Here is a 26,630-nt window from a genome sequence, read left to right on the forward strand (position 1 = left end):
TTAACCATAACGACGTTTGCCAACCAGTTGGGATAGTATACTTCCCGGATGAAACATGCCTCCAGTAACTTTCAAACCTCCTCGGCTATGGCCTTGTCACGCTCCTAGGTGAAGACTCGTTTCTTTTGTCGGATTGGAGGGAAGGAGGGCGACACATTCAATTTGTGGACCATGACTGAGGGGTCGATTCCTGGCATATCTTCATGACTCCAGGTGAAGACGTCTTGGTTATTTCTTAGGAAAGTTGTGATCGTCTGGCGTACTGGCCAACTGGCTAGTGTGCCAATTTTAGTCGTTCGTTTAGGCCGCGTGTCGTCAAGTCTTACTTCTTCTAGTTCTTCAACTGGCTTTGCTAGTGCTCGCTGCTTCCCGATACACATCGTTTGCTGCTGATCCTCCATCTCTAACATGGCAATATAGCATTCTTGCGCTGCTACTTGATTTCCCCGCAGTTCTCCCACCCCATATTCCGTCGGGAATTTGATCATCAGGTGGTATGTTGAAGTTACCGCCTTCCAGGAATTGAGAGTGGGTCGCCCGAGGATAGCGTTGTAGGCGAACGAGCAGTCGAATACGAGAAACATTACCTCCTTAGTGATCTGCTGAGGATAGTCACCCACCATCACAGTTAATGTTATTGCGCCCAAAGGGAACACCTTCGTACCCCCAAATCCCATGAGTGGGGCATTCGTTGGGGTCAACCATTCCTTGTCGATCCTCATTTGCTGGAATGCTGGATAGTACAAGATATCTGCTGAGCTGCCGTTGTCGACGAGGACCTGATGCATGTTATAATCCCCTATCTGCAAGTTGACCACAAGTGCGTCGTCATGAGGATGGTGAAGTCTCCGAGCGTCATCCTCTGAAAATTTTATGACGGGGTTATCTATTCACGACATCTTTGGTACGGATCCTATGAGTTGGACGATATGGACCATCCTGAGGTAGGTTTTGCGGGCTTTCTTGGAAGATCCGGCTGCGGCTGTGCCCCCTACGATCATTCTTATGTCCCCTATAGGTGGTCTAGGGCGCTTGTTCTCCCGTCGTGGGGCCTGTTCCTCTAGTGTATCAGTCCTTTCCCTGCTGACGAACCTCTGTAGCTTCCCCTGCCTGATTAGGGCCTCAATCTGCTGCTTCAGGTCGTAGTAGTTGGCCATGTCGTGCCCGTGGTCTCGGTGAAAGCGACAATACTTGTCTCTTGGTCTTTTTTTGGGGTCCCCCTTCAACTTTCCAGGGAAAGTCAATGCTCCTTCATCTTTGATTTGCATCAATACTTGATCGATCGGGGCGGTTAATGGGGTGAAATTGGTGAATCTTCCAATGGGGGGTCTAGGGTGCTTTTCATCTCGTTGATCCCCGGTTCTAGCGACCTTTCGCCTCCTATCTTGTCGCGCGTCCTCCTGCCTCTCCCTCTTCTTAGGCTTTTCTTTGCGGGCTAGTAATGCATCCTCTGCATTCATGTACTTGGTAGTCCTGTAGAGAACGTCCGTCATGGTCTTCGGGTCATTCTTGTATAAGGAAAATAAGAACTTACCCTTCCGTAGCCTGGTAGTAAATGCAGCTATGAGTATCTTATCGTCAGCTTCGTCAATCGAAAGGGCTTCTTTGTTGAAACGAGTTATGTAGGCCCGCAGCGTCTCGTCTTCTCGCTGTTTGATGCTCATTAAGCACACGGTGGAACTTTTGTACCGATGTCTGCCTATGAAGTGTGAGGTGAATTGGGCGCTCAACTCCTTGAAAGTATTGATGGAGTTTGGTGTCAATCTGCTGAACCAAACCCTTGCAGGGCCCTTCAGCGTGGTCGGGAACGCCTTACACATGATCTCGTCTAGTACCCCCTGAAGGTGCATCTCTAGATGATCGAGGGGGTCCTTGACCCCGTTGTAGCTTTCGATCTGGGGCATCCGGAACTTCGGTGGCAGGGGGAATGAGTTGGCGGACATGGTGAATGATGAGTCGGTTCTGTTCACTAAGTCGTCGAGATCAGAAGATACTAGTCCCTTGAGGGCATTCATCATGACCTCCATCTACTCCTTCATCGCCTGCATCTCTGCGATAATAGGCGGAGGGGCAAAATCCATGAGAGACGGAAGGCTTATGTTTTGCCGCTCCGATCGGCTTGGGGCGTTGCTGCCCTCTGGCCTCTCCTGCTCCCTTCATTCGGCACTATTACCTTCCTGGTTTTCCTCCTGAAGGTTAGGTCCTGCATCCCTTTGGCGTAGCTGCTCCTCCAGATCATGGTTCTACTTTGTGAGTCGTTCTACTGCTGCCATGAGAGTCTGGACCTGTCTTTCTAATGCAGTAGATCTCGGCGGCTCATCTTCTTGAACGTTGTTGGTGGTAGCCATCGAGCGAATGAGTACCATGCGACTCTTATGTTCGGGAGGCGATAGTCTAGCTTAAACTTCTTTGCGTTTCCCACAGACGGTGCCAACAGATGATGCCGTAAAATCACCAATGAGCTACACGATCCACGCTCGCTCAATCGAACAACCTGCAAGAAGAAAGAAGTGATCTCGCCGAGGGCACCGGTGTGGTGTCGGCCAAATACCCTCCGACGATCAAATTAGAATTGTTCTTAACTCTAGAGTGCTAGAGAGGGTAAATCATGCGTACCTTGATTTGTGAGGGTATTAGGGCTTTTATAGTAGTAGGTTGACCTCTCCTCCTTGATGTAGAAGTCTTTTCCTTATAGGAATCCTCTTGAGTAATCCCAAACGTGATGGACAAGGCATTTCCTTGTAGAGGGGATTAACGCGCGTATCTTCCGGAATGCTCTTAGCGCTAGGTTTCTGATTTCCTTGGAGACTCTACGTGTGCAACAAGAATATGGAACTGCTCTAGGCCCTGGGCTCTACTGTTGCCGGCCCATGGGCTCGGATCCGTCAGGCCCAATGTGGTGAAAGTCCATTATGCTAAATTTTGCCCCTTCAATAAATATTATTATACACATATATCAAACCCATTTAAGAAAAAATGAATGAGAAAAGAAGATAGGATAATTTCACTTTGACTAAACTTTCAAAGTGGAACGTTCTCAAGAAAACTACAACGTGGAAAAAAAAATACAAATAATAGAGTCTTTTCTTTTGGCAAAATATAGCTTAAATACGAGTGACTTTATGTACACTGTATGGTGCTTTCTAGTTAAATGAGAAGAGATGCAAACCCTAGGTGTTGAATTGCTTAGAAAAATGGCACCCTTGTCTTGTGCCGATTTTGCAAGAGATAGCAGAGTAAATGGGGGGACATAGGAGTGCTGCTTTTGCTGCCCAAATTTGTCTCCTGCCCATATGTTTACCCGGTACCCAGAGATGGAGAGAGGAGAGAGAAAATGTGGGTATTATTTTAACATTATTATTATTATCCTGAATTTAGCTTAATAAATCATTTATTTGAGTTGCTTTTGATTTCATCATGGTTAGGACTATGAGCATTTTAGGTTATGTTTGATATTTAGCATAATAAACTATAATATTTACTATTAATGAATTTTATTATTTTGTAGTGTTGTTAGTTTTTGTTTATTTATGATTTTTTTTTTGTAGTGTTGTTAGTTTTTGTTTATTTATGATTTTTTTTCTAAGTGTCACTCTATAGTTCTTACAATCCTTCACTTGGTATCACAATTGTAGTAAGCATCTTGAGTCACTATAAAGTATCACTTTATAATTTTTATTATGCTTGTGTTTATTAATTGGAAAATAAATTTATTGTATTTGTATATGTGATTAATTTGTAAAAAATATATGCTCATATATTGTAATTTTTTTATGTTAGTATTTACATATTAAAGATATTGTGAAGATGCATCTTCAATTGCATTATATAGTTACTATTATATGTGTATGATTTTTTTTTCTCTCCATATTCGGAAACCAAGCAAACAATGGGCATGGGACAAATTTTGCAGCAAAGGTGGCACCAATTGGGCCACTTTTGTTTTCTCTCTCCTCTCTCCTATGTCCCCTCATTCTCTTTTCTTTTCTTGCAAAATTAGCGCTAAAGTGTGTTTGTTTGGAGGTGAAATAGGGTAAATGGAAAACTTTGGAAAGGAAATGAGAAATAAAACTTTTTTGGAGTGTGTTTAGTTGGTGGGGAGGAAGAAAAATAAATGGAGTCTAAGTGTTTTCTTTAAGTTGGTGGGGAGGAAGAAAAATAAATGGAGTCTTAAGTGTTTTCTTCTCGGACCACCAAAAAGTTTTCTCCCTAAAACAGAGAGAAAACTGAAGGGAAAAATTGAGCATCATTTTTGGACTAAAATGCCCATGTACAGTTGCAAATGGGGCTTTGTCCACATTACTCTTCTTCACTCTTTTTTTTTTTCTTTTCTTTTTTTTTTTTCCTCCTGGACATTGCCTCTTCTTCTTTTTTTATTCTTTTTTCTTTTGATTTATTGGGCAGGCTTCGTCCAGTGCTCATATTCTTTTTTTTTTCTTTCATGTTTTTTTGTTTTTGTTTTTATTTTTTATTTTTGTTTAGATGTGATTTTTTTCTGGACTTGACTTTTATTTTTTAATAAATTTAGGTGATTGATTTTTTTTGGGTTTGTTTATTACTTTTTTGGTTTTAATTGAGCATCATTTTTTAACAAGGGTGTGTTTGTTTGGAGATGAAATAGGATGGATGAAAAACTTTGCAAAGAAAATGGGAAGGAAAAATTTTTTGAAATGTGTTTGGTTGGTGGGAGGAAGGAAAATAAATGGAGTCTAAGTGTTTTCTTCTCGGGCCCATCAAAAAGTTTTCTCCCTAAAATATGGAGAAAACTGAAGGGAGAAATAGGGCATCATTTTTGGACGAAAATGCCCATGTACAGTTGCAAATGGGCTTTGTCCACATTACTCTTCTTCGCTTTTTTTTTTTTCCTGCTGGACGTTGCCTCTTCTTCTTCTTCTTCTTCTTTTATTCTTTTTTCTTTTGATTTTCTGGGCAGGCTTCGTCCGGTGCTCATATTCTTCTTCTTTTTTTCTTTTGTGTTTTTTTTTTTTTTTTTTTTAGATGTGATTTTTTTTTTTCCGGACATGATTTTTTTTTTTTTAATAAATTTAGGTGATTGATTTTTTTTTTTGGGTTGTTTATCACTTTTTTTATTTTAATTGATCATTTTTTAACAAGTTTATATGCGTAAATTTATACAAACTCTCTTTTTTCATCCCTCCACTTTTCCACTAACAAAAATGAGGAAAATTAAAATTTTTTTCTATCCTCCCACTTTTCCATCCTCTTATCATTTTCTATCTTCCCACTTTTCCACCTCTCCAACCAAACAGATCCTAATGGTTCGTTTGGTTGGGTAGATTTTAGGGGGGAATGAAAAGGGGAGAGAGAAAAGGGGGAGAAAATGATTTTAAGAGGGAAAACTAGTGTGACCTAGGTGTTTTCTCCTCATCCTATCAAAATATTTTCTCCCTAAATCAAGAGAAAACTAGAGAGAAAATGGGTTGCAAATTGTTTGGGTTTTTTTGGATGAAAATGCCTCTTACAACGTGCTTCTCTTTCTTTTTCCTTTTTCCTCTTCTTTGAATTGTAGTCTTTTTCTTCCAATTCTTTGATTTTGTCTTTTCTTCTATCTCTTCTCATTCGTTTGTTTGATTTTTTTTTTTAATCTCTTTTGAAAGTTTTTTTTTTTTTTAAGTATTTCCACATATGTTGGGTTTTTGTACTTTTTTTTTCTTTTTCTTTAAATATTGTGTCGATCCATACACAATTTTTTTAATAAAAATATAAAGTTTTTTAAAAATTAAAAAAAAAATTGATGATGCTAGGATTGTCAGTAAAGAGATTCGTCCAGACGGGGATCGTCCACGAGTTAACCCGATCCAGAGACAAGTCAAAAAGGAAATTAGGACACCGGTGTGGCGCTTGTCATAGAGCCTCCGATGCCAAAGTTAGAATAGCTAGCACTTGGAAAGAGAGTAATATGAGTGTTTTTGAGAATTCTTTTTGTGTACCCTTTTTGCGGGCTTTCTCAATGGGCATATATAGGATCTCTCTTCCTAGCCGTTGGCCTTGCTTTGATGGTCAAATCATTGCAAGATTCGTAACGCCTACGTGAGGTATTAAATGGATAGAATGATCTTCCAACAGTGCTGAAGACCGTTATTTGTTTATGTAACGCCTCGCCATAACTGAGGAACGATGGTTGAGTCTTTGTCAGGCAGATCTTCCTGGGCTTGGCTGATTCCAGTATCGTCCTTCTATGGTGGACGAATATATTTTCAGGACCATCAGCTGCCCCCCTATTCCATGATCGTCCTCAATTCGGACGGTCCAGGGAATACGAGAGGTCCCTTTTTTTTTTTTTTTGAAAAGTTTTCTGACACTTGGGATTATGTTCTCCGCATTTATGGTCTTATGGCGGCGTGGCATGCATCGTGGCCATGTGTCCTTTTCTGATCAGTGAGCAGTTCTCGTTTCTGGTGACTGCCTTTTCAGTTTCCCGCATTTTTCAAGGCAAACCTTTTAACTCTTTTATTTTTTCATCTTTTCACTTTCCTTTTACATTTGACATCTCTGACTTCCATCCTTTCTCTCCACTTTCTCTGTGTCTGATTTCTCTGAGTTTACTGTTGCTGCTGCGCATTTCGCTCCACCCTATTTGGTTTTCCTCCTTATTTTCAGGTACGTTTGCCTATTTCTACGCTTTTTCTCTTTTTTTTTGTTTTGTGTTCTTCTCTTTCGCATTCTTATTTTCCGTTTTGGGATTGCGTAACTTTCCTGAATGGTGGATTATACTGAATTTAGGAATATCTCTCCCTCCATTGCCTTTCTTTTCGCTCGCTTAGGGGGGTTGTTAAATTCTTCTGGAGACCAATACCCACAAATTGGGGGTTTCGTTGTAAGGGATAGTGACCTTGATTTAGCCTTAGGTGATTTGTACCCTTTGTTGCATCAGTCTTTGTCTTGGTTTAAATCAGTCCGTGGGGTTCTTAGGGGGGAAGATATGGGGTCCGAGTTGGGATCAAGTGGTCAGGAGAGGGATTCGTCTTCTGGTGTGGTCGCAGACGGGGCTGTTAGGGACACAGCCACCTCCGTTCCTCCGTCTTTGTCCATTCTTCCTTCTACCTCTACAACATCCCGTCCCTTTCACGCTCTTAAAGAAAAGTGTACTTTGAAGCTGGATGTCTTTAATAAGTTTAGGGATAGATTCCAATTTCCTGATGAAACTAGGGCTCGTCTACCTAGGAAGGGCGAGAAGGCTTGTGCCTTTGCCCATGGTGAAGTTTGGTTTTATGAAGCTGCTTTTTTGTGTGGCCTAAGGTTTCCCGTTCACCCATTCATTATGGAACTCTTAGATCACCTACAAATTGCCCCCGAGCAGCTTATGCCGAACTCCTGGAGGATCGTCATAAGATGTATGGTGATTTGGACGACCATAGCGGATGGAGACATGATCACTCTCAACAAGTTCACCTACCTCTACCGCCTAAAAGAGTCCAAGGAGTTTGGATATTATGAGTTTGTTCCCTGGGACAGGAGATCCCGTCTTGTAGTTGATCTTCCCTCGTCCTTCCGTTATTAGAAGTCCAGATATTTCTTTGTTTCGGGCGATGGTTGGGAGACTTTGTCCGACGACTTTTGGGGGAATGTCCCTAGGTTGCTACGCCGATGGGAGACCCCTCATATTGGTGTGTTTTCCTTTTAAGCCTCTTTTCTTAGTACTCTGGCTGATTTTGATCATCCTTCTTACAATTTTTTTTTTTTTTTTTTTTTTTAGTGAAGGAGCGCCCTGATCTTGAGAGCCAGTTTGAAGAAAGAGTTCAGGAGGCCATTAAGTACGCGAGGACAATTGACAATTTCGACGAGCTAGTTGATCCACGCACATTGGCCCGTCATTGTCTAGGTCCTGAGCCTTCACTCTACGTCCTTCAAGCAATTGACCGAGAGCAGAGGAAATGTGAGTCGTCTTGACGCGCGCAATCATCCATTTTTCTTTCTTCCTTATTTGAATTCTTAGATTTTTCTTCCTTTTTGGTGCAGAGATGACGAGAAAATTTAACAAGGATATGTACGCCAAAATTAAGGCGAAGAAGAATGAACCTCTTTCAAGTATTGGCCAGAAAACGTTAAGGATAACTGACAAGGAAAAACAAAAAGAGAAAGAGGTGGCTAAAAGGGGTTCGTCCGCCCCCACTTTGGACGAGGGACGGACAGCTTCTCCTGCCATTTCCATTGAAAAGGTCCCTACCCCGAAGAAGCGGAAGACAGAGTATAAGGGCAAGGAGAAAGTGGGCTCCACCATTTGGGCTGATGTTGAGGCAACCATGACTCGAGCAAATGAGCTCTTAACTCCTGAAGAAATGAAGGAGATTTCCCTTATGCCTTCCCACGAGATGGTGAGCCAGCATGTTCACAAGCTTGTCCAAGTAATTTTCCCCTTACTCTATTATTTCTTTCTTTGTTGATTCAAGTTTTGATGGTATTCTTTACTGTTAGGTGTTGGGAGAGACGGTGCACCTTACTACACAATTTTTGGCGAACGAGGAGAAGGCAGTCATGGCCACTTCGAAAGTGGAGGCTTTGGAGGCTGAAGCTTCGGGGTTGTGGAGGGATTTGATTGTTGCTATGGACGCTCATAATATCTCCAAGGAGCAAGTTAAAGTCCTGACCAAGCAACTTGGAGCTGAGAAACTGTTAACGAAGCAGAAGGATGAACTCCTCGTGTCAGCCAACCAGAGGATGAAAGCTGCAATTGCTAAGGCCGTCCTTGCTTTCCAAACGACAGAGGAATATAATACTATTTTGTTCCAGTGGTACTTTAAGGGTTTTGAACTACTGAGGAGGTATTTAATGAAGCACGGACCTGGAACTGATCTGGAAAGCTTGGATTTTGAAGCCGTTGATAAGGAAATTGAGGCGGACGAGATGGCCCAAGCTGTTCAGGCTTCTGGTGAGGATCCTTCTGAGGCTGACAAGGGTGGCGACGACGCACCTCTGGCTTAACCAGGCTTCACTTTCCAAGACACCCCTTTTTTTTCTTTTCTTTTTTTGTGCCCTATATGTTTTTGGGGTTTTAGGCGAACAATATTTTTATGCCTGGTATGTCTTAGTGCTTTCGAACAATTTGCATCTCTTTATATGTGATATGTTGGTATTTCGTTTCAATTGTAGATGCATTTTCTTCGTCCTTATAGGGACTTGAAGAATCTTCGTTTACGTACTCTTTCCGTCCTTATAGGGACTCAAAGGAAAAATACTCTTTTCATCCTTGCGGGGACTTAGAGGCTTTTTGTTTAAATACTCTTTTCGTCCTTATGTGGACTTAGAGGATTTTTGTTTAAATACTCTTTTCGTCCTTATGTGGACTTAGAGGATTTTTGTTGAAGTACTCTCTTCATCCCTATCTGGACGATATCCACCCATTTAATGAATCTTATCGATGTTCATCCGTTCGAGGAGTATCATCGTCTTTTTGGTTTGGATGACTTACATTCATTTAAGGAATCTTCTCGTCTTTTTGGTTTGGACAACATACATCCATTTAAGGAATCTTATCGTCTCTTTGGTTTGGACGATGTACATCCATTTAAGGAATCTTATCGTTTTTCTGTTTGGACGACCTTTTTGGTCTCTTGAGAATGAGATAATTAGAGCGCGCGAACTGCTGGATAATGCTCGTGTGATGCTAAATAACAACTTACAAAACTCTAAATAATCATTTATTACATGACTTGTGTTAAAGAGTTCGAAATTAAATTATACAATCAGGCTATGATTCCTTTTTCATAATACCTCTTTAGATGTTTGACATTCCAGGGACGAGGTAGCCTTTTTCCATCTAAGTCTTCTAGGTGGTAACTACCCTGTCGTGAATAGTGGACGACTCTATAGGATCCTTCCCAGGTCAGACCGAGCTTGCCTTGTGCTGGATCTTTTGTTGCAGGTGTCACCTTCCGGAGTACTAGATCCCCGATGCTGAATCTTTTTAGTTTTACTCTCTGATTGTAGTATTCAGCCATCTTTTGCTGGTACTTGGCCATTCTTTGGGAGGCTTGGTCTCTGACTTCGTCTAGGCAATCGAGGTTCAGCTTCAGTTAATCGTCGTTGCGTTGTTTGTCAAAGAACTCTCTCCTGAGGCTAGTAAGTCCTACCTCGACTGGGATGACTAATTCGGTGCCGTATGTTAGATTGAAGGGTGTTTCTCCTGTTGGTGTTCATGCCGTCGTCCTGTAAGCCCACAAGACACTCGGCAATTCCTTAAGCCATGCTCCCTTTCCCCCCATCAACCGAGACTTGATAATCTTGAGCAAGGTTTGGTTGGTTACTTCCATCTGTCCATTGGCCTGAGGATGTCCTGGTGATGAGTATTTGTTTTTGATGCCTAGGCTCGAGCAAAACAATCTGAACCCGTGGCTGTCGAACTGACGACCATTGTCTGAGATGATCGTCCTTGGTATCCCGAACCTGGAAACAATATTTTTCCATACAAAATTTTGTACCTTTGCCTCGGTGATCGTTGCAAGAGCCTCTGCTTCGACCCACTTCATGAAGTAGTCAATTGCAACGAGTAGGAACTTCATCTGTCTTTTTCCCTGTGGTAGAGGAACTTCATCTGTCTTTTTCCCTATGGTAGAGGGCCCATGATGTCAATCCCCCATTGTGCAAACGGCCAGGGTGAGGAGATGGTCGTCAATTTTTTCCCCAGGGACTCGTTGAACATTCCCATACCTCTAGCAACTGTCACATCTTTTCACGAACTCCGTTGCGTCTTGCCGCATCGTGGGCCAAAAATAACCTACCCTCATGATCTTCCTCACAAGCGACTTATGCCCCATGTGATCTCCGCCGATTCCCCTGTGTACCTTCTCCAGGACATATCTGGCCTCGTCTTCTTCTAAACATCTCAGGTAGGGCTGGGAGAAGCCCCTTTTGTAAAGTTCGTCGTTCAGTATTGTGAACCGGGCAGCTCGTTTTTGAACCTTTCTGGCTTATTTAGGATTTGGTGGTAATCGTCCATCTTTAAGGAACGATAAAATGGGATCCGTCCATCCCGAGCGTGTATGCACGGGGAAAGTTTGAAACTCTTTGATGATGGGAGAGTCTTGTTCTTCCATCCTCCAATCATTCATTTTATCCAGGTTGTCTGCTGAGGCACTTCGTGCTACCTCGTCAGCTTCTGCATTCTGTTCCCGTAGGATCTGAACAAACTCCGCGTGATGAAAGGTACTTACCAACTAGATCGTCAATTTGAGGTATTTTTGCATTCTCGTCTCTTTTGCTTCGAAATTTCCTTTAACTTGCCCTATGACGAGCTGCGAGTCGCTCTTGAGCACGATATTTTCAGCTCCAAGTGCCCGAGCTATTCTTAGTCCTGTTAGCAAGGCCTTGTACTCTGCTTCGTTATTAGTTATAGGGAATTTGAGCTGGACCCCATACTTGAGAACGTCTTTTTCAAGGGAAGTAATAACAACGCCTGCTCCGCCTCCTTTCTGAGTGGACGATTCATCAGTGTTTATCGTCCAAAGGTCTTTTTGGTCGCTAGTGTTCTCGGGGGTGGTGAATTCTGCTATGAAATCAGCCAACACCTGAGCTTTTATGGCTATTCATGGATGGTATTCTATGTTGAACTGGCTGAGTTCGATAGCCCCTTGTACCATTCGTCCTGCGGCCTCGGGTTTGTTCATCGCTTTTTTGATTGGCTGGTCCGTCATTACTATGATAGGATTAGCTTGGAAGTATGGACGAAGTTTTCTTGAAGCCACTATTAGGGCGAAGGTGATCTTCTCTATGTGAGGATATCGTGCCTCAGCACCCTGGAAAGCTTGGCTGACATAGTATACAGGAAGTTACAACCTGTTTTCTTCTCTGATCAACGCTGCGCTGACTGTCATGAGAGATACCGCTAAGTACAAGAATAAGTCTTTGCCTTCTTTGGACGGACTTAAGAGTGGGGGGTTGCTCAGGTAGTACTTCAACTCTTGAAACGCTATTTCACACTCCTCCGTCCAGGCAAACGCTTTCTTCAAAGTCTTGAAGAAGGGAAGGCATTTGCTTGTGGCCTTAGAGACAAACCTATTGAGAGCTGCTACTCTTCCTGTGAGGGATTGTACTTCTTTGATCGACTTTGGTGAAGACATTTCGAGGATGGCCTTGACTTTCTCGGGGTTTGCTTCAATTCCCTTTTGCGACACCATATACCCGAGGAATTTCCCTGAGGAAACCCCGAAAACACATTTGGATGGGTTCACCTTCATGTTGTATTGTCTGAGCGTGTTGAACATCTCTTTGAGGTCGTCCAAGTGGTCCTCTTCCTCTTTGCTCTTGACGAGCATATCATCAACGTATACCTCCACGTTTCTCCCGATCTGTTTCTCGAACATCTGGTTCACCAACCTTTGATAGGTGGCCCCTATGTTCTTGAGTCCAAAAGGCATGGCCCGGTAGCAGTAGAGCCCCTGACTGGTGATAAAGGCAGTTTTTTCTTGATCTTCCTCAGCCATTTGTATCTGGTTATATTCGGAAAATGCGTCCATGAACATGAGAAGTTTATGTCCGGTGGTGGAGTCTACCAGCTGATCAATTCTGGGCAAGGGAAAATTGTCCTTCAAGCAGGCTTGATTAAGATCTGTGAAATTGACACACATTCTCCACTTCCCGTTTGCTTTCTTGACCATGACCATGTTGGCCAACCACTCAGGGTAGTGAACTTCCCGAATAAAATTGGCAACAAGCAATTTATTTACTTCATCCATTACTGCTTTGTTTCGTTCGGGGGCAAGACTCTTCTTCTCTACTGGATGGGCTTCTTCTCTGGGTCAACATTCAGGCGATGTTGGATGAGGCTTGCTGGGATCCCTGGCATATCCTCGTGGCTCCAAGCAAATACATCGAGGTTATCTTTCAAGAAGTTGATGATCCCTTCCTTCGTCCTGGGACTTAGGTTCATCCCTATTTGGGTCGTTTTCGCTGGACTTCCTTCAACCAACTCTATCGTTTCTAGCTTCTCAACAATCTCTAGTGTTTTTTCCTCGATTGTCCACGTATGGTTCTCTTTTGAGCCGAGGACGGCCTGATAACACTCTCTTGCCAATACCTGGTCTCCTTTTATCTCACCGACCCCCTGTTCTATTGGAAATTTTACCTTCAAACAGTACGTGGAAGTAGCAACCTTCCAGCGGTTGAGCGTAGGTCGTCCTATTATCACATTGTAGGACGAGGGTGAATCTACCACCAAGAAATTGTGCTGGTTGGTTACCTAAAGGGGGTATGAGCCGGCAGTGACTGTTAACATCATTATCCCCCTGGGGTATACCTTGTCTCCACTGAAACTGACGAGGGGGGACTCGAAAGAACGAAGCCTTTTTGGGTCTAGCTTTAGTTGCTAGAAGGCGGAAAGGTAAATAATGTCAACCGAGCTCCCATTGTCTACCAGAACCCTCCTTGTATTGAACCCCTCGATCATGATCATAATGACCAGTGGGTCATCATGAGGTTGCTTTATACCCCTTGCATCTTCTTCTGAAAAGTACATGTCTTGGTTCGTCCGTCTTTGCTTCAGAGGAGGTAGACTATGAACACTATTTACCTGCCTTTGGTGTGACTTCCTGAGGGATCTGAATGATCCCTCTGCGGTTGGTCCCCCTGTGATAGTTTTTATTTCCCCTAATGCATTCTGTGGACGAGGCGATGGGCAGTCTTCGTCCCTCTTTGAGTCCCCGTGCTAACCTTTCTGGCTGTATTTGTTGGAATCTCCCATTTTCACATATTGTTGCAGTTTTCCTTTCCGTATAAGTTCTTCAATCTGCTTCTTCAAATCTCTACAATCCTCTGTGTAATGCCCATGGTCTTTGTGAAAACAACAGTATTTCCTCTTGTCGCGCAGACTAGGCGATGAATGGAGTGGTCTTGGCCATTTAAGAGATGGTTTGTCTCTTATTTCCATCAGAATCTGGTCAACAAGCATCACTAACGGTGTGAACTTCACTGGACGAGGGTTTTTGTCCCCCCTCCGTCTGTTTCCTTCGTTATTCTGTCGATCAGCTCGATCTCTTTTTTGTCCTCTCTGATCATCCTCCTTCTCCTTCTTCTTTTCCTTACTTTTTTTTGCTCCATCAATGGCTGCTAGAGTTTCTTCAACGTTCATATACTTATGTGCTTTCAATAATGCCTCGGCCATCGTCTTGGGGGGATTTTTGGCCAAGGAAGCCACAAAATCTCTGGACTTCAACCCTGCCTTGAAGGTCGTGAGCTGTACCTTATCATTCGCCTCGTCTACTTCCAGCATTCCTCGGGTGAAGCGTGTTACATAAGACCTCAATGGTTCCTTCTCTCCTTGTTTGATGGTGAGCAAATGGTCAGCAGTCCTTTTTGGACATTGCCCGCCGACAAAATGACGGACAAAGGAACTGCTTAGCTGCTCAAAGTTATCAATGGATGACGTTGGCAAATTGTTGAACCACTCCCTGGCTGCTCTTTTGAGGGTAGTGGGAAAGGAGCGGCACAAAATCTCGTCAGGGGGTTGTTGAAGACCCAGAGTCGTCCTGAAGGTATTCAAGTGATCCAGTGGGTCTTTTAGCCCCCGTCGAAGGGCTCTAGTTGTGGTAGACGAAACTTGGAGGGCACCGGGCACTCTTGGACCGCCACAGTGAAAGGTGAATCCGTCTTCCTGACTATCCTTTCTAAGCTTTGGTTCATCTTCCTTTTGATGGCTTTTCTCAATTCGTCCATCTCTTTCCTCATCTCCCTGAGGAGATTTGAGCTCGCCTCTTCTGGGGTGTTGGTTCGTCTCTTGTTACTATCTCCATCGTCATCCCTGTTGACGTCTGTACAGTTATCTTCCTGTTGCAGCCGCTGCCTCATCTCTTGGTTCTGCCTGGTAAGTTCCTCCACAGTGGCTGCGAGTGACTGAATTTCTAGAGCCAACGCGGCAGGATCTGGGTTAGTGTTGGATTCCATCTAGACTTGTGAGTTAATTGGGACAAATCACGTGTTGAATAATACTGTCCCCACAGATGGCGCCAAACTGATGATGCTGGGATCATCAGTAAAGAGATTCGTCCAGACGGGGATTGTCCACGAGTTAACCTGATCCAGAGACAAGTCAAAAAGGAAATTAGGACACCGGTGTGGCGCCTGCCACAGAGCCTTCGATGCCAAAGTTAGAATAGCTAGCACTTGGAAAGAGAGTAATATAAGTGTTTTTAAGAATTCTTTTTGTGTAACTTTTTTTCGGGCTTTCTCAGTGGGCATATATAGGATCTCTCTTCCTAGCCGTTGGCCTTGCTTTGATGGTCGAATCATTGCAGGATTCGTAACGCCTACGCGAGGTATTAAATGAACAGAATGATCTTCCAACGGTGTTAAAGACCGTTATTTGTTTATGTAACGCCTCGCCATAACTGAGGGACGATGGTTGAGTCTTTGTCAGGCAGATCTTCCTGGGCTTGGTTGATTCCAATATCGTCCTTCTATGGTGGACGAATATATTTTCAGGACCATCAAAAATCTAAGAGAGGCATGAGAGTTTTCTATCCCTCTATTTTTTCACCCCTCAAACAAAAGAATTCTCTATCTTCCCATTTTTTATCCCCTCCTCATTTTCTTTTCTCTCACTTTTTCTCTCTTCAACTAAACAAACCTTAAAAGTACCATTTTTTTGAGCAATCAGGCACTTAGGATGCCGAATTTTGTATCTCCCCTTCCTTAGCTAAAAAACTGTGTACATGTACATAAAGCCTAAACAGATTAGCAAGGATTTGCTGCAACCAAGGTTGCTTCCTACATAATAATGATATGTCAAGCTATTAAATAGACACCTGTCCAAAAATTTATCTATAAGTGCTTTGAGACTTGTGCAATGTGGCAAATTATTTCTGTGGGTTCTACTTTTACTTTATTAGATCTCATATCCACCAATGATTTTCTTTAAAACAAAATAAATACAACGATTTATGTAGGAATTGCTGAAACTAAGGTTGCAGCAAATCCTTGCTGACTAGATGCTGACTAGATGCAACAAAGAGAAAGTAATCATTGAAGGAAATTAACTTATATAAGATGCTGACTAGATTGATACACAGACTTATCCATGAGTCATCATTATTACTATTAATTTTTGTATAATTGTATCCATGAGTCAATTACTAGAATTTGATAATGTATACTGTATAGACAGACTGTGAATGATCCTACCCAAACCAGACAGAGAGAGAGAGAGATTTCCTTTAAAACGTGCAGGCAAGTGGCAACGTGGTGTGAGCAAGAGTCAGAAAAGGGAGGTTCTCAGTTTTTCAGAACCCAAACAAATAAACAAACAAACAAGCAAACAACCAAAAGTGCAAGACACATTGACATTCATAATTCATTAACGCACGCCTTTTCCTTGCCAATAGGGTTTTACTCGTACACTTCCATAGATTTTCCTACCATACATGTGCCCAAGAAAACAACAAGAATCCCACTCTAATTTGTACAGAATCTTAATATTTCCATTATAAATTACAAAATAATGGCTTACCTCCTTTATCTTTCTGTGCACGTTGCGAAAAGTTTGTTTCTTTTTTCTTTTTAATTTTTTATTTATAATTATAGATACACTTTAATACTTTATTTATTAATTTAAATTCATTATTCTTGTATTTAATTTTTTTTATTAAATGTTTTTTAATGTAAGGAAATGGTGTCTTAGCCTTTGATCATATTATTTTACTCTCTATCCAGGACCTTTTGATTTTTAAAATGTCTTTTAAGTCCATTAATCAACTATTTTAGTGTTCGAACAAACTTTTTTTTTATTAACCTAATTGTATAAGATTCTAGAAAATTTTACTATTTTGTTTATTTTTATAATTCGATAATTACTAAAAGCATTAGCATCGCAAAATATATATATATATATATATATATTTGACATACTAAAAGGCTCTTTATCTATTTTATAATACCATTTTACAACTCACACAATATCTCATTTCTTATTTTTCAACCCTATTATTTTATTTATTCATTTCTCTCTTTTCCTCTCCAACTCTTTCTTTCTCTTCCATTCCATTTTTATCTCTTCCTTTGAAACAAACCAAACAACACAGCAACATCCAAAACTCAACCCAAAAATAACATACCATTGCCAAGCAATCCAATCACACCACCCACCACCAAAACCTCTAATTCAAACCCAAAACTCAACCCAAAAATAACACTGAGTAGAAACCAAAACTCCTCAAACCAAACCCACCACCACAAACAAAACCCAAAACCCCTAGCAACCAAAACTCAAACAAACCCCAGTAGCAACTATCAAAACTAAAAGCAACCAACCAATTTAAACCCACAACCACCAAAACTAAAGCCCAACACCATAGACAAAAGACAGAAGAGTGAAGAGAGAGAGAGAGTAAGGAGTTGAATAAAATAAAGAAATTTATGTTTACCATCAGTGAACAGTAAGTTGTATATGTAACAAATCACTATAGCAAAGTGATAAATTTTTTTAGTAATAGTAACCTGGGTAAACCAGGTTTTGTGCGTGTGTGGATGTAAAATAGCCATTTAGGGGGTTTTACACCTCTCAATGCTAATGCTCATTTGGGTGTTATTGCTCTAAGGGGATAGGTGATTTGAACCTTAGACATCTCTCTAGAGAAACAAGAAGTGCAAAATGAGTTTCAAGATTCTTGACATGACTAATCTTTAATTGAGTTAAGCCTTTCACTCAAAATTATTAGACGATCGTTTAAAGTTTCATTTTTAAACACTTGTTTCCAAGCATTGGCTAACTAAATAACAACAATACATATGTTAATCAATGTCTTTGTGCACTCGTTAAAAAAGCTTCAAACGATCCTATACTTTTATTGGGATGTAACAAAAGTTAAAAAATAAATTTAAATTGAAAGTGACTTGACTCTTTATAAAAAGCCAATCGATTATATTATAAAATTCGATCTTAACAAATGCCTTAGACCACAGTTAATCAAACCCTTATAACAACTAACAAAACTTTCCTCTAAATTAGTTTGAATGAAACTTTTTAACACATTGCGTGACGACTCAGAAAATCAGTCACGTGACTAGTAGGTTGGAGGAGTTCTTTTTCCAAGTAGTTTGGAGATAAAATTTTCCCTAACAAATTACTAACAAACATCTCAAAGGGTAGGTTAGATCTTCCTCACATATTACCCCAAACAAACAAAAAAAAACCAATTTTTTATTCATATAAAATAACGATCTTTGAAAGTTAGCGAAGTAGGTGGAGGGGGAGAGCTAACTTCTCTCCCAAACAGACACGGACAGCCCTTCAAAGAATTGACCAATCCCACAACACGCCTCTCACTTTCTCCCTATAAAATTTCAATGCCCTTTGTCCAGTATTGAGAACTCCGTCTAATCCGTACATATTTCTTTCTCTCTTTCTTTTACCTCTCCAACTTCAAAATCCTAGGTATGTTTGCACTCATTCCTTCTTTATTGTTTACATTTGGTCTTTTTGGTCTTTTCCCACATACAGATTTCACTATGTCATGCTCTTGTGTGTGTTTTAAGTTTATGTGCATAGTTACAAATTCCTATAGGTGGAGATCTACAATGTGTTGTACCAGGAATAGTGATTGATCTTTGGACTTAAGTTTTAACACATTAGGATGTGGAAAGATACACACTTTGATAGTATGATAGATGTAGTAGAGCACTCAAAGCACAGTTTCTTTTTGGATAATTTTTAACGTGTCCAATAGATTTATTATGGTCCCAGAATCATCACATAAATATTATGGATTGGATCCATCTGTGTATGAAGTCATGCCAATCTAATATTGGTTATGGGGCTCTATTTTTTTTTTGTTGGTCCCAATATGGCCTCCTTAGATAATAAGGGTTGACTTTAAACTATTAAACTCTAGTACAAAGGTTAAGTTCTCAATTGCTTTCAGACAATAGACAATAGCGGATCCGGCATAGGCTTCTGGGCTCAATTCGTTTTTGTAATTTTCACTGTAGAACATTCAATATTGCCCCAGTGATTTAATCTGTGCACCCATAACCTATTGGACTTTTGAAGATTAAAAGCTTTGTCATAAAAAAACTAAAAAAGGACATGTTTTATGTCAAAAGTATTTCAATAGTGATGGGGATCTCACTTTTGCAGATTTAAAGCTACTCTCCTTTATCATAGTCATAGAAATGGCATTTTATGTCAAAATATTTCAATTGCTATGGGCGTTTTGCTTAGATAGATGAGGTGGTATTATTTATCACAGGGATATATAACACGGCGCTGCACTCACATAGGATGGATCCCATAACCCAACCCTATGTAAGTGTGGTGTTGTATGGGCAGTGTTTCTTCCACAGTGTGTGGATCCACACACTGTGAAACAGTTTTTTCCCATGTTGTATATTCCTGTGATACAAAATAAAAATTCTTAATTATAGGGGTTTGTTTGAACAACCTCAACTCGTGTGGTGTACGTATGCATACATTTTCATTATCACTCTTTTAGAAATAATTATCTCATGCATCTTATACATGCATAGTCCCTTTCATAGTGTGTGGGGTCTATAGCGGTATGGGACCCACTCACTATGAGAAGGAGGGTACATATATTCGATACATGAGATACCTTCTCCTCTTTTGAACTGTATCTTTCATCGGACTATTTCAACCATGCCTTCTCTTACCCCAAAAGATCTATATAAATAATGGCTACTCAATGTGAACTGCATAAGAATTCTGCATTGCTACCTCCTACAACTAGCATATCTAATTTTCATCTCTCTCACCCTGAATTAAGCAACAGAGTTCTTAGATCCACTGTTTTGCATATTTTATTAAGCTTTTCAATTCACATTTTTCCAGCATCTTATTAGAGATGAGTCACGGGCAAAATGGAGGTGAAGGTCAAGAAACTCAACCTCATCGTCCAACTCCCCGCTTGAATGAGAGGATCCTTTCATCTTTGTCAAGGAGATCAGTTGCTGCTCATCCTTGGCATGATCTTGAGATTGGTATCTATAATCCCACCACATTCAGTGTTCATATAAACTTAAACTTAAAGATACTGATCCTGTTGCATATAATCGTCTGCAGGACCTGGAGCACCCAATATCTTCAATTGTGTATGTTTTGAACCCAACTTTATCGTGTGAAGTGGTATACCTTAGAGACAAAACTAGTTGATGAAGGGGAATTGAGCCCTTGATATTTAACAACCTAGTTTTTTCAGCATTAGTTGTTTTGTGTACAAAGACAAAATGAAATCTTTGATCAGTTCTTGATGAGGAAAGACAGAATAGCACAAGACATGAGTACCTAAGGATTCTCAAAGTAGATTCCTCAACTTTATGGTTATTCTTATGCAACCTAGTGTTCCTTTTTATGCCAGTGGGTAAACATTAGTGCTGCAGGCTAATTTGTTCACCACTACTTCAAACCTTCTCCTCTCAAATTATTTGGAGAAGTAAATTAGACTCTATATCCCAGCAGCCAACTTTTCACACCCTTTTTAAAATTTCATGTATTTTCTCTTTCCGAGCAACAATGCTCAACTTCTAAGTGGATTACTTTTCTTCTAGCAAAATTTCCGAAGTATTTGCTTGTTGAATTGCTTATGGGAATGCTACAGGTTGTTGAGATCACAAAGGGAAGTAAGGTCAAATATGAACTTGACAAGAAGACAGGACTAATCAAGGTATGATCCAGTTCAAACACTTAGAAATGAATGCTTTTGGTGCTAGTCTACAAAGCATATTCTTTCAACTGTCTATTGAAGCACATTTAACTAGAAAGGGTCCTGTTCACTACTAAATGCTTCAGTCCAATCCAGTCCATCTACCCAACATCACCTGTCTCCCCCCCCCCCCCCCACCCTTCCGGCCACATGACCACTAAAAAAGGGTGGGCAATTCATGTGGATGAGGACTGAAAATTGTTTGGAAGGAAATGGTCCTTGAGTTGTATTTCTATCCAGAAGAATCTTAGTCCTTTCAATTTGTCACCTTGTTCTTTGCTTAGATATCTACGATCAGATTGTTCTTACCATGTGGATAAATTGTTCAGGTTGATCGGATTTTGTATTCGTCTGTGGTCTACCCTCATAACTATGGTTTTATCCCTCGCACATTGTGTGAAGACAACGATCCACTGGATGTTTTAATTCTTATGCAGGTAATTTGTTATTCTTTCATATTCATTTATTTAATAAAATATCATGTCTATCAATAAAAATTTTACTTATATTTGCCAAGAACCTTGTAGCTTAACTAGCATCTTCTAGTGTTTTCAATGGAGACGTCCTAAGTTCAAATCTCCCTCCTCCATTTGTAACTATAGAATTTATTCCCACCCACCCCCCCAAAAAAAAAAAAAAAAAAAAACTACTACTACTTATAGTTATATACTTTTAAAAAAATCTTGTTTAACAAATTCTAATGAGTGGTGATGGGCATAATGCTAAAATGACATTTCTTGGATAATTCTGTAATCGTTAAATTCTTGACATCTTTTTCATTGAGTGTCTAAAATACTAATTTCTTCAATGGCATTGTATGCTACTACTATTCGCAGAGGTCCCTGAATATTAGTGGTATATTCCTAATTGTTTCAGAAGTTTCCAGGACATTTGGAAGTTTGTGTTTACTCATAAGTTTGCGTTTCTCTTTTCACTAGTTTTTATTGTTTTTCCACAAATCATTCAACAATTTATCATAAAGATACAAAATACCAAATGCTGAATTTGCATTACTTCACCAATTTATTTGTATAATTCTTGGTGTTTGCATGTTTGAGTTTCATGTTAACAATACCTTTCACAAATTCTAACCTAAATCAGTGACTTGAATAGGAGCCCGTCCTTCCTGGTTGCTTTCTTCGAGCCAGAGCCATAGGACTTATGCCTATGATTGACCAGGTACCCTTTTAAAGCCCTAAAGCAAACAGAATCTTTGGTACTGATGATAACTACTTTGAAATAACTACCTTGTGCTTTGAATCCAGGGAGAGAAAGATGATAAGATCATTGCAGTTTGCGCTGATGATCCGGAGTATAAGCACTATACTGATATAAAAGAGCTTGCCCCTCATCGCCTTTCAGAAATCCGCCGCTTCTTTGAAGACTGTATGCTTTTCATTCTTATGTCTGAAATTTATTGCCCAAGTGTAAGAATTTCTTAAGTTTATCAAGGTTTATTTACAATGTGAGAGGTTTCTTGACATATTTTTACAGACAAGAAGAATGAGAACAAAGAGGTTGCTGTCAACGACTTTTTACCTTCAACCACTGCTGTTGAAGCTATCCAGTACTCGATGTAAGTCTCAAACAACCAATAGTTTTTTAGCTATGATATAACTTTAGATCACTAGAAGGAAGCAATATGCAGTTAAGAAATTTATTTATTTTTCCAAAGAAAATCATAGAAGCATCACTGTCAGTTTTCTCTTCCACATAATTTGTTTGGTACCAGCTGAAGTTTGTATGTTTAATTGATGCAGGGACCTTTATGCTGAGTACATTCTGCACACCCTGAGGCGATAGGCACAGAGTCTATATTCCATTTACTAAAATGCAAGGACCTTTATGCTGAGTACATTCTGCACACCTTGAGCCGATAGGCACAGAGTCTATCTTCCATTAACTAAAATAAGTCCTTTTATTAATGATTTTGAAATTTTATGCGAAACTTTTTTTATTGCTTGCTGTAATTTGGATTTTTTGTTCTCGATTATTTGATCAACCAAATCGAGATGCAAATCGTAAGAGAATATTCATTATGTGATATCATTTGATTGGGATTTTATCTTAATCAGAATCCTGAATTCTTGTTGTCTGTATCCATGGTTTGACTACTACCAAATCTCCTCAAGTCCATAAAGCAATTCTTTTTCTTTTCAAATGTTTCAGGTGTTAAATTATGTTTAATTCAAAGAATTGTATTTTTTTTTTTATTGAATTGTTCAATGGACATGGAAAATGCTTAGATCCATATGGAATGTTGACTTGCATTGTGTTTGATTGTCAAGAAACTTTTGCAATAAATTATTTCAAAACAAAAGTGGAGCACAAAGAACTTATATATTTTTCCTGAATTGTTTGATTTGCAAGAATAATGTACAAGAAAGTAGTCAAATCTTTCGCATCTAGCATAACTATTTGAGTACAATAGAAAGTAGTAAAAATTATAGGGTTGCAACTCGTTGCCATCATGAGTACAATGTGTTTATGAGTTCCAATAGAAGAACAGCAGCAGAATCTTTGGCCTTTTTGACGCTTGGCATAGGATCTCCCACACATTCATCTGTCCAGCCTCTATCAGTAGTATTCACGCGTACAGCAAACGTAAACTGCTTTGCATGTGCTGGGCCACCCTCGTTCACAAGCCTAAAATTGCAAGTATCAAATTCTCAATTAGCAATTTATCACATGATTGACTTATATGCATCTTCAATATGGAAATTATCACATGATTGACTTATATGCATCTTCAATATGGAAAATGTACCCAAAAAAAAAAAAACCCATTCATTGTTTCCTTACCTATAGAATGGCATGGGCCAATTTCTATGACAGCAGATTTCATTCAACATTTGTCTCGTAAGTGTGTGGCTCCCATTCTTCTTTTTCTTCCCATTTTCATCGTTGTCCTCATTAGCTTTCTTCCCATTTTCATCGTCGTCCTCCTTAGCTTCAGCCATTTCCTTCTCTTTGAAAGCAGCAAGCGCATTTCTTGCGGCTAGTTTCTGTGCCATCTTCTTTTGTGGATTCTGAGCAATTCCTATCTGGACACCATCAAAAAAGACTTCAACTGTAGCCATATTTCCACTTCTACTTGCTTTGTATTCCAGGCGTTCAGCCTGTTGCCGGCATCGTTCCTGCAGCTCACGCACAGGATGCATTGGTAGTGTATCTGGGGTAACCATTGGATGCAAGAGAGGTTGAAACACCTGGAGACAATGAGGTTTCAAAGTTGAGTAATTTCCTATATCATTTCTTTTTATTCAAATCCCAAAATGGAAGGACAAAAAAGAGGAATGGACAATAGAAAACTTGGTCTCTTTGCTGAAACTAACCTTCCAAACAACTGAAATCTCCTGTCCACTGTCAAGAAAAATGGCACCAGCAATGGATTCAACAATGTCACCAAGAACTTTAGGAGCTTTACAGTCACTCAGACCAAAGAAGTTGAATCCTGGCTTTAACAATTCGTTTTGAAATTCTTCTACAAAGTCCCGAATCTGCACACAGAATCCAAAAATCATGTCATGAAGATGACATATAAGCAACTAACTAGATTTAGGGAGAGGAAATTATGGCCAGGCCGCACAGCTTCCTTCAATACATGTCAACTGTTTAACAAAAGGCGCTTTGAAATTCATTGAATTGGTGATCCACCACGGTCCAATTTGGTCAAACCAGCAATTAGAAGCATTTGATAAGAAATAATCCAATGGCATAACGCTCAAGTATAAAAAATTTTTTGATAAGTAAAAAGGTTGAAAAAAAAAGCTTGTGTCATAAAGTATAAGGCTTCCTTGCGGAGTTTAGAATGGAAAGGAAAGACAAGACAGGAATGGAAGAAGATTGTAGGCTATAAAAAGAGAATAAATAAATAGAAAGAAAACCTGTTTTTCAAGAGCGGTGGAGGCATGGCGAAGGTGCACATGGAGATTATTTTTGACAGCAACACGTGCAAAATATTCGTTGTTTACGGAAGCAGCTCGCAGATCAGTCAAGCGGCCCGTGGGAAGATGTTTGTAATGGAAGAACAGATGCCTTGTTATGAGATCAGCTAAAATAGCATCACCGATTAACTCCAAACGCTTATAGCAGGGTACTCCAGAAGATGATAGCTGTGAACCATGAGTAATAGCTTCCACCAAAAGCCCCCTGTTATTAAACTTCATGTTCAAAGCACCTTCTAAGGCATCAAAGTTTATACTTCTAAGTATCTCCTCGGGAACATTAACATTTGATGTGCTGCACTCCATCTCAAACCCCACCAGCAACCACCGAAATCAAAGCTTAGTACCACCGAACCACCGAGAAAGAAACAGAGAGAAGAGACAGAGGAGAGAGAGAGAGAGAGAGAGAGTGAGGAGTTGAATAAAATAAAAAACAAAATTTATGTTTATCCTCAGTGAACAGTGAGCATTAGGATTGGGACAAATTCCAGTTCCTATTTTACCAACCAAGCCACTGTTTTACCAACCAAGCCACACTCCCCGGAGAACGGCATCTAAAATTTGGATGAAGTACTATATTTTTAGTCCTTAAATTTTAGGCGTAAATGCACTTTTAGTCCTTATATTTTGACATTTTTTTTATTTTAGTCCCTACATTTTATTTTTTTCACTTTTAGTCCCTAAAACCAATTTAAGCTTTCCGTTTTAGTCCTTGAAGCACTATTCCGTCACCAAACTAACGGGAAAACTGGACGTGGCTGACGTGAGTATTAAAATATTATTAAAAAAATTATTTAACATTTTTTAAATGCCAAAATTATAAATAATTAATTAATTACTCAATTTTAATTAAAATAAAAAAACAAACAAACAAAATTATTTTCTTTCCAACAAAAAAATTTACTTTCTTTTAATTAAAAAGAATTTTTTTTTCCATTTTTTTTTTTTTCAGAAGAACATATTCTTTTTTTGATGAACTCAGAAGAACATATTCACGTTCTTTATGTTGTTTCCCGTATATGATTCATATTCTTACCAAACACAAAAAACACAAACTCAAATTTAAACATTACCACAAGATCACAAACACAATCGCAAAGAACACAATAACAAACATAAACCAATTAAAAAGAGTAATTAAAAATTTTTCTTTTTTTTCTTTTCATTATTTTCGGAAGAACAAAGTTACATGTTCTTCATGTTCTTCGGGAAAGAACATGAAGGTTGCCCAGAAAATTAAACATGCAAAAATTCACATGCAAAAATTCATTCAAAATCCCTTTCCTCCACTGAATCCTCCAACAAATCAAACCCATAAACCCAGAAAAATAATAAATTCCACATGAAAAAAACAAACCCAGAAATTTAAAGTAAACACAACAGCAACCTGAAACCACCAAACCCAATCAAATCTCATCTGCCCCTCTTTTCACTCTCATCCACTTCTCTTTTTTCTCTCTAGACCATTCCCCTAAATCAAATCTCTCTATCTCTCTCTCTCTCTCCAAACCCAATCACTCTCTCTCTCTCTCTGTGGTGAGACCCAAATTCCCAATTGATCCGCAAATGCCACCTCTGAACAACAAATCGATGATGATGAACACCAAGCCAGGAAGAATCGGCGGCGACTTCGACGAATCGGAGACGCCATCGAACAATCTCTAGGTCGGTAACCTAGCCAGCGACGTTACGGACTCAGATCTCATGGATCTCTTTGTCCAGTACGGTGCGCTCGATAGCGTCACCTCTTACTCTTCTCGCAGCTACGCTTTCGTCTTCTTCAAGCGAATCGAAGTCGCTAAGGCTGCCAAGGATACCTTACAAGATGTCGATCTCCATGGCCACCCTATCAAGAGCGAATCGAACTCCGAGGCAGGGACTAGATCGGGTGGGGCCGAGGTGGAGGAGGAGGAGTCAGGTTCAAAGATCGGGTGCCAAGAGCCAGGGTCAAGCTCGTCCTCAGACTTGTGAGGTGAGTGGGACTCAGAGCCGAACTCGTCCCACTCAGACGAGTCATGGG

At 40.1% G+C, this 26,630-nt stretch overlaps 4 protein-coding genes across 6 annotated transcripts; 1 reads left to right on the top strand and 3 right to left on the bottom strand.

The window, feature by feature from the left end:
• Positions 1-890: 890 nt before the first annotated feature.
• LOC126696442 (uncharacterized) lies at positions 891-2,027 on the bottom strand. The gene has a single exon (XM_050393184.1). It carries the CDS (start codon positions 2,025-2,027, stop codon positions 891-893), a length of 1,137 nt encoding a protein of 378 aa, XP_050249141.1.
• An 11,633-nt stretch (positions 2,028-13,660) lies between these two features.
• Positions 13,661-14,895, bottom strand: LOC126696443 (uncharacterized). Its single transcript, XM_050393185.1, has 2 exons — positions 14,570-14,895; positions 13,661-14,480 (listed from the first exon to the last, which is right to left on the bottom strand). The coding sequence occupies exons 1-2, from the start codon at positions 14,893-14,895 to the stop codon at positions 13,661-13,663; spliced, it is 1,146 nt and encodes a 381-aa protein (XP_050249142.1).
• Positions 14,896-18,174: 3,279 nt separating this feature from the next.
• On the top strand, positions 18,175-22,762 carry LOC126696877 (soluble inorganic pyrophosphatase 1). Of its 3 annotated transcripts, none has more exons than XM_050393610.1 (9): positions 18,175-18,379; positions 19,793-19,941; positions 20,024-20,052; positions 20,559-20,624; positions 20,993-21,100; positions 21,777-21,842; positions 21,929-22,049; positions 22,158-22,239; positions 22,501-22,762. In XM_050393610.1, exons 2-9 carry the CDS (start codon positions 19,806-19,808, stop codon positions 22,541-22,543), a joined length of 651 nt encoding a protein of 216 aa, XP_050249567.1. In that variant the 5' UTR covers positions 18,175-18,379; positions 19,793-19,805; the 3' UTR covers positions 22,544-22,762. The 3 variants fall into 3 exon arrangements, with proteins under 3 accessions (XP_050249567.1, XP_050249566.1, XP_050249565.1); XM_050393609.1 differs by having other exon boundaries at positions 18,177-18,379; positions 19,804-19,941; positions 22,424-22,762; XM_050393608.1 differs by having other exon boundaries at positions 18,178-18,379; positions 22,424-22,762.
• A 222-nt stretch (positions 22,763-22,984) lies between these two features.
• LOC126696876 (endoribonuclease Dicer homolog 1-like) lies at positions 22,985-25,026 on the bottom strand. The gene is made up of 4 exons (XM_050393607.1): positions 24,551-25,026; positions 23,999-24,163; positions 23,466-23,872; positions 22,985-23,309 (listed from the first exon to the last, which is right to left on the bottom strand). The coding sequence occupies exons 1-4, from the start codon at positions 24,914-24,916 to the stop codon at positions 23,132-23,134; spliced, it is 1,116 nt and encodes a 371-aa protein (XP_050249564.1). The 5' UTR covers positions 24,917-25,026; the 3' UTR covers positions 22,985-23,131.
• Between the last annotated feature and the right edge of the window lie 1,604 nt (positions 25,027-26,630).

This window comes from Quercus robur, chromosome 8 (genome assembly GCF_932294415.1).
Source record: "Quercus robur chromosome 8, dhQueRobu3.1, whole genome shotgun sequence".
Classification (NCBI taxonomy): Eukaryota; Viridiplantae; Streptophyta; class Magnoliopsida; order Fagales; family Fagaceae; genus Quercus; species Quercus robur.

What these genes read in the sequence shown, in the direction of transcription:
- LOC126696442 (XM_050393184.1), bottom strand. Translation starts at nt 2,027, where the DNA reads ATGGAGGTCATGATGAATGCCCTCAAGGGACTAGTATCTTCTGATCTC.
- LOC126696443 (XM_050393185.1), bottom strand. Translation starts at nt 14,895, where the DNA reads ATGGAATCCAACACTAACCCAGATCCTGCCGCGTTGGCTCTAGAAATT. An exon ending in TTCACTGTGGCGGTCCAAGA is followed by an intron (nt 14,481 to 14,569) that starts GTGCCCGGTGCC and finishes GAATACCTTCAG; the next exon opens with GACGACTCTGGGTCTTCAAC.
- LOC126696877 (XM_050393610.1), top strand. Translation starts at nt 19,806, where the DNA reads ATGAGTCACGGGCAAAATGGAGGTGAAGGTCAAGAAACTCAACCTCAT. An exon ending in CACCCAATATCTTCAATTGT is followed by an intron (nt 20,053 to 20,558) that starts GTATGTTTTGAA and finishes GGAATGCTACAG; the next exon opens with GTTGTTGAGATCACAAAGGG. An exon ending in ATGTTTTAATTCTTATGCAG is followed by an intron (nt 21,101 to 21,776) that starts GTAATTTGTTAT and finishes TGACTTGAATAG; the next exon opens with GAGCCCGTCCTTCCTGGTTG.
- LOC126696876 (XM_050393607.1), bottom strand. Translation starts at nt 24,916, where the DNA reads ATGGAGTGCAGCACATCAAATGTTAATGTTCCCGAGGAGATACTTAGA. An exon ending in CCACCGCTCTTGAAAAACAG is followed by an intron (nt 24,164 to 24,550) that starts GTTTTCTTTCTA and finishes TTCTGTGTGCAG; the next exon opens with ATTCGGGACTTTGTAGAAGA. An exon ending in AGATTTCAGTTGTTTGGAAG is followed by an intron (nt 23,873 to 23,998) that starts GTTAGTTTCAGC and finishes CATTGTCTCCAG; the next exon opens with GTGTTTCAACCTCTCTTGCA.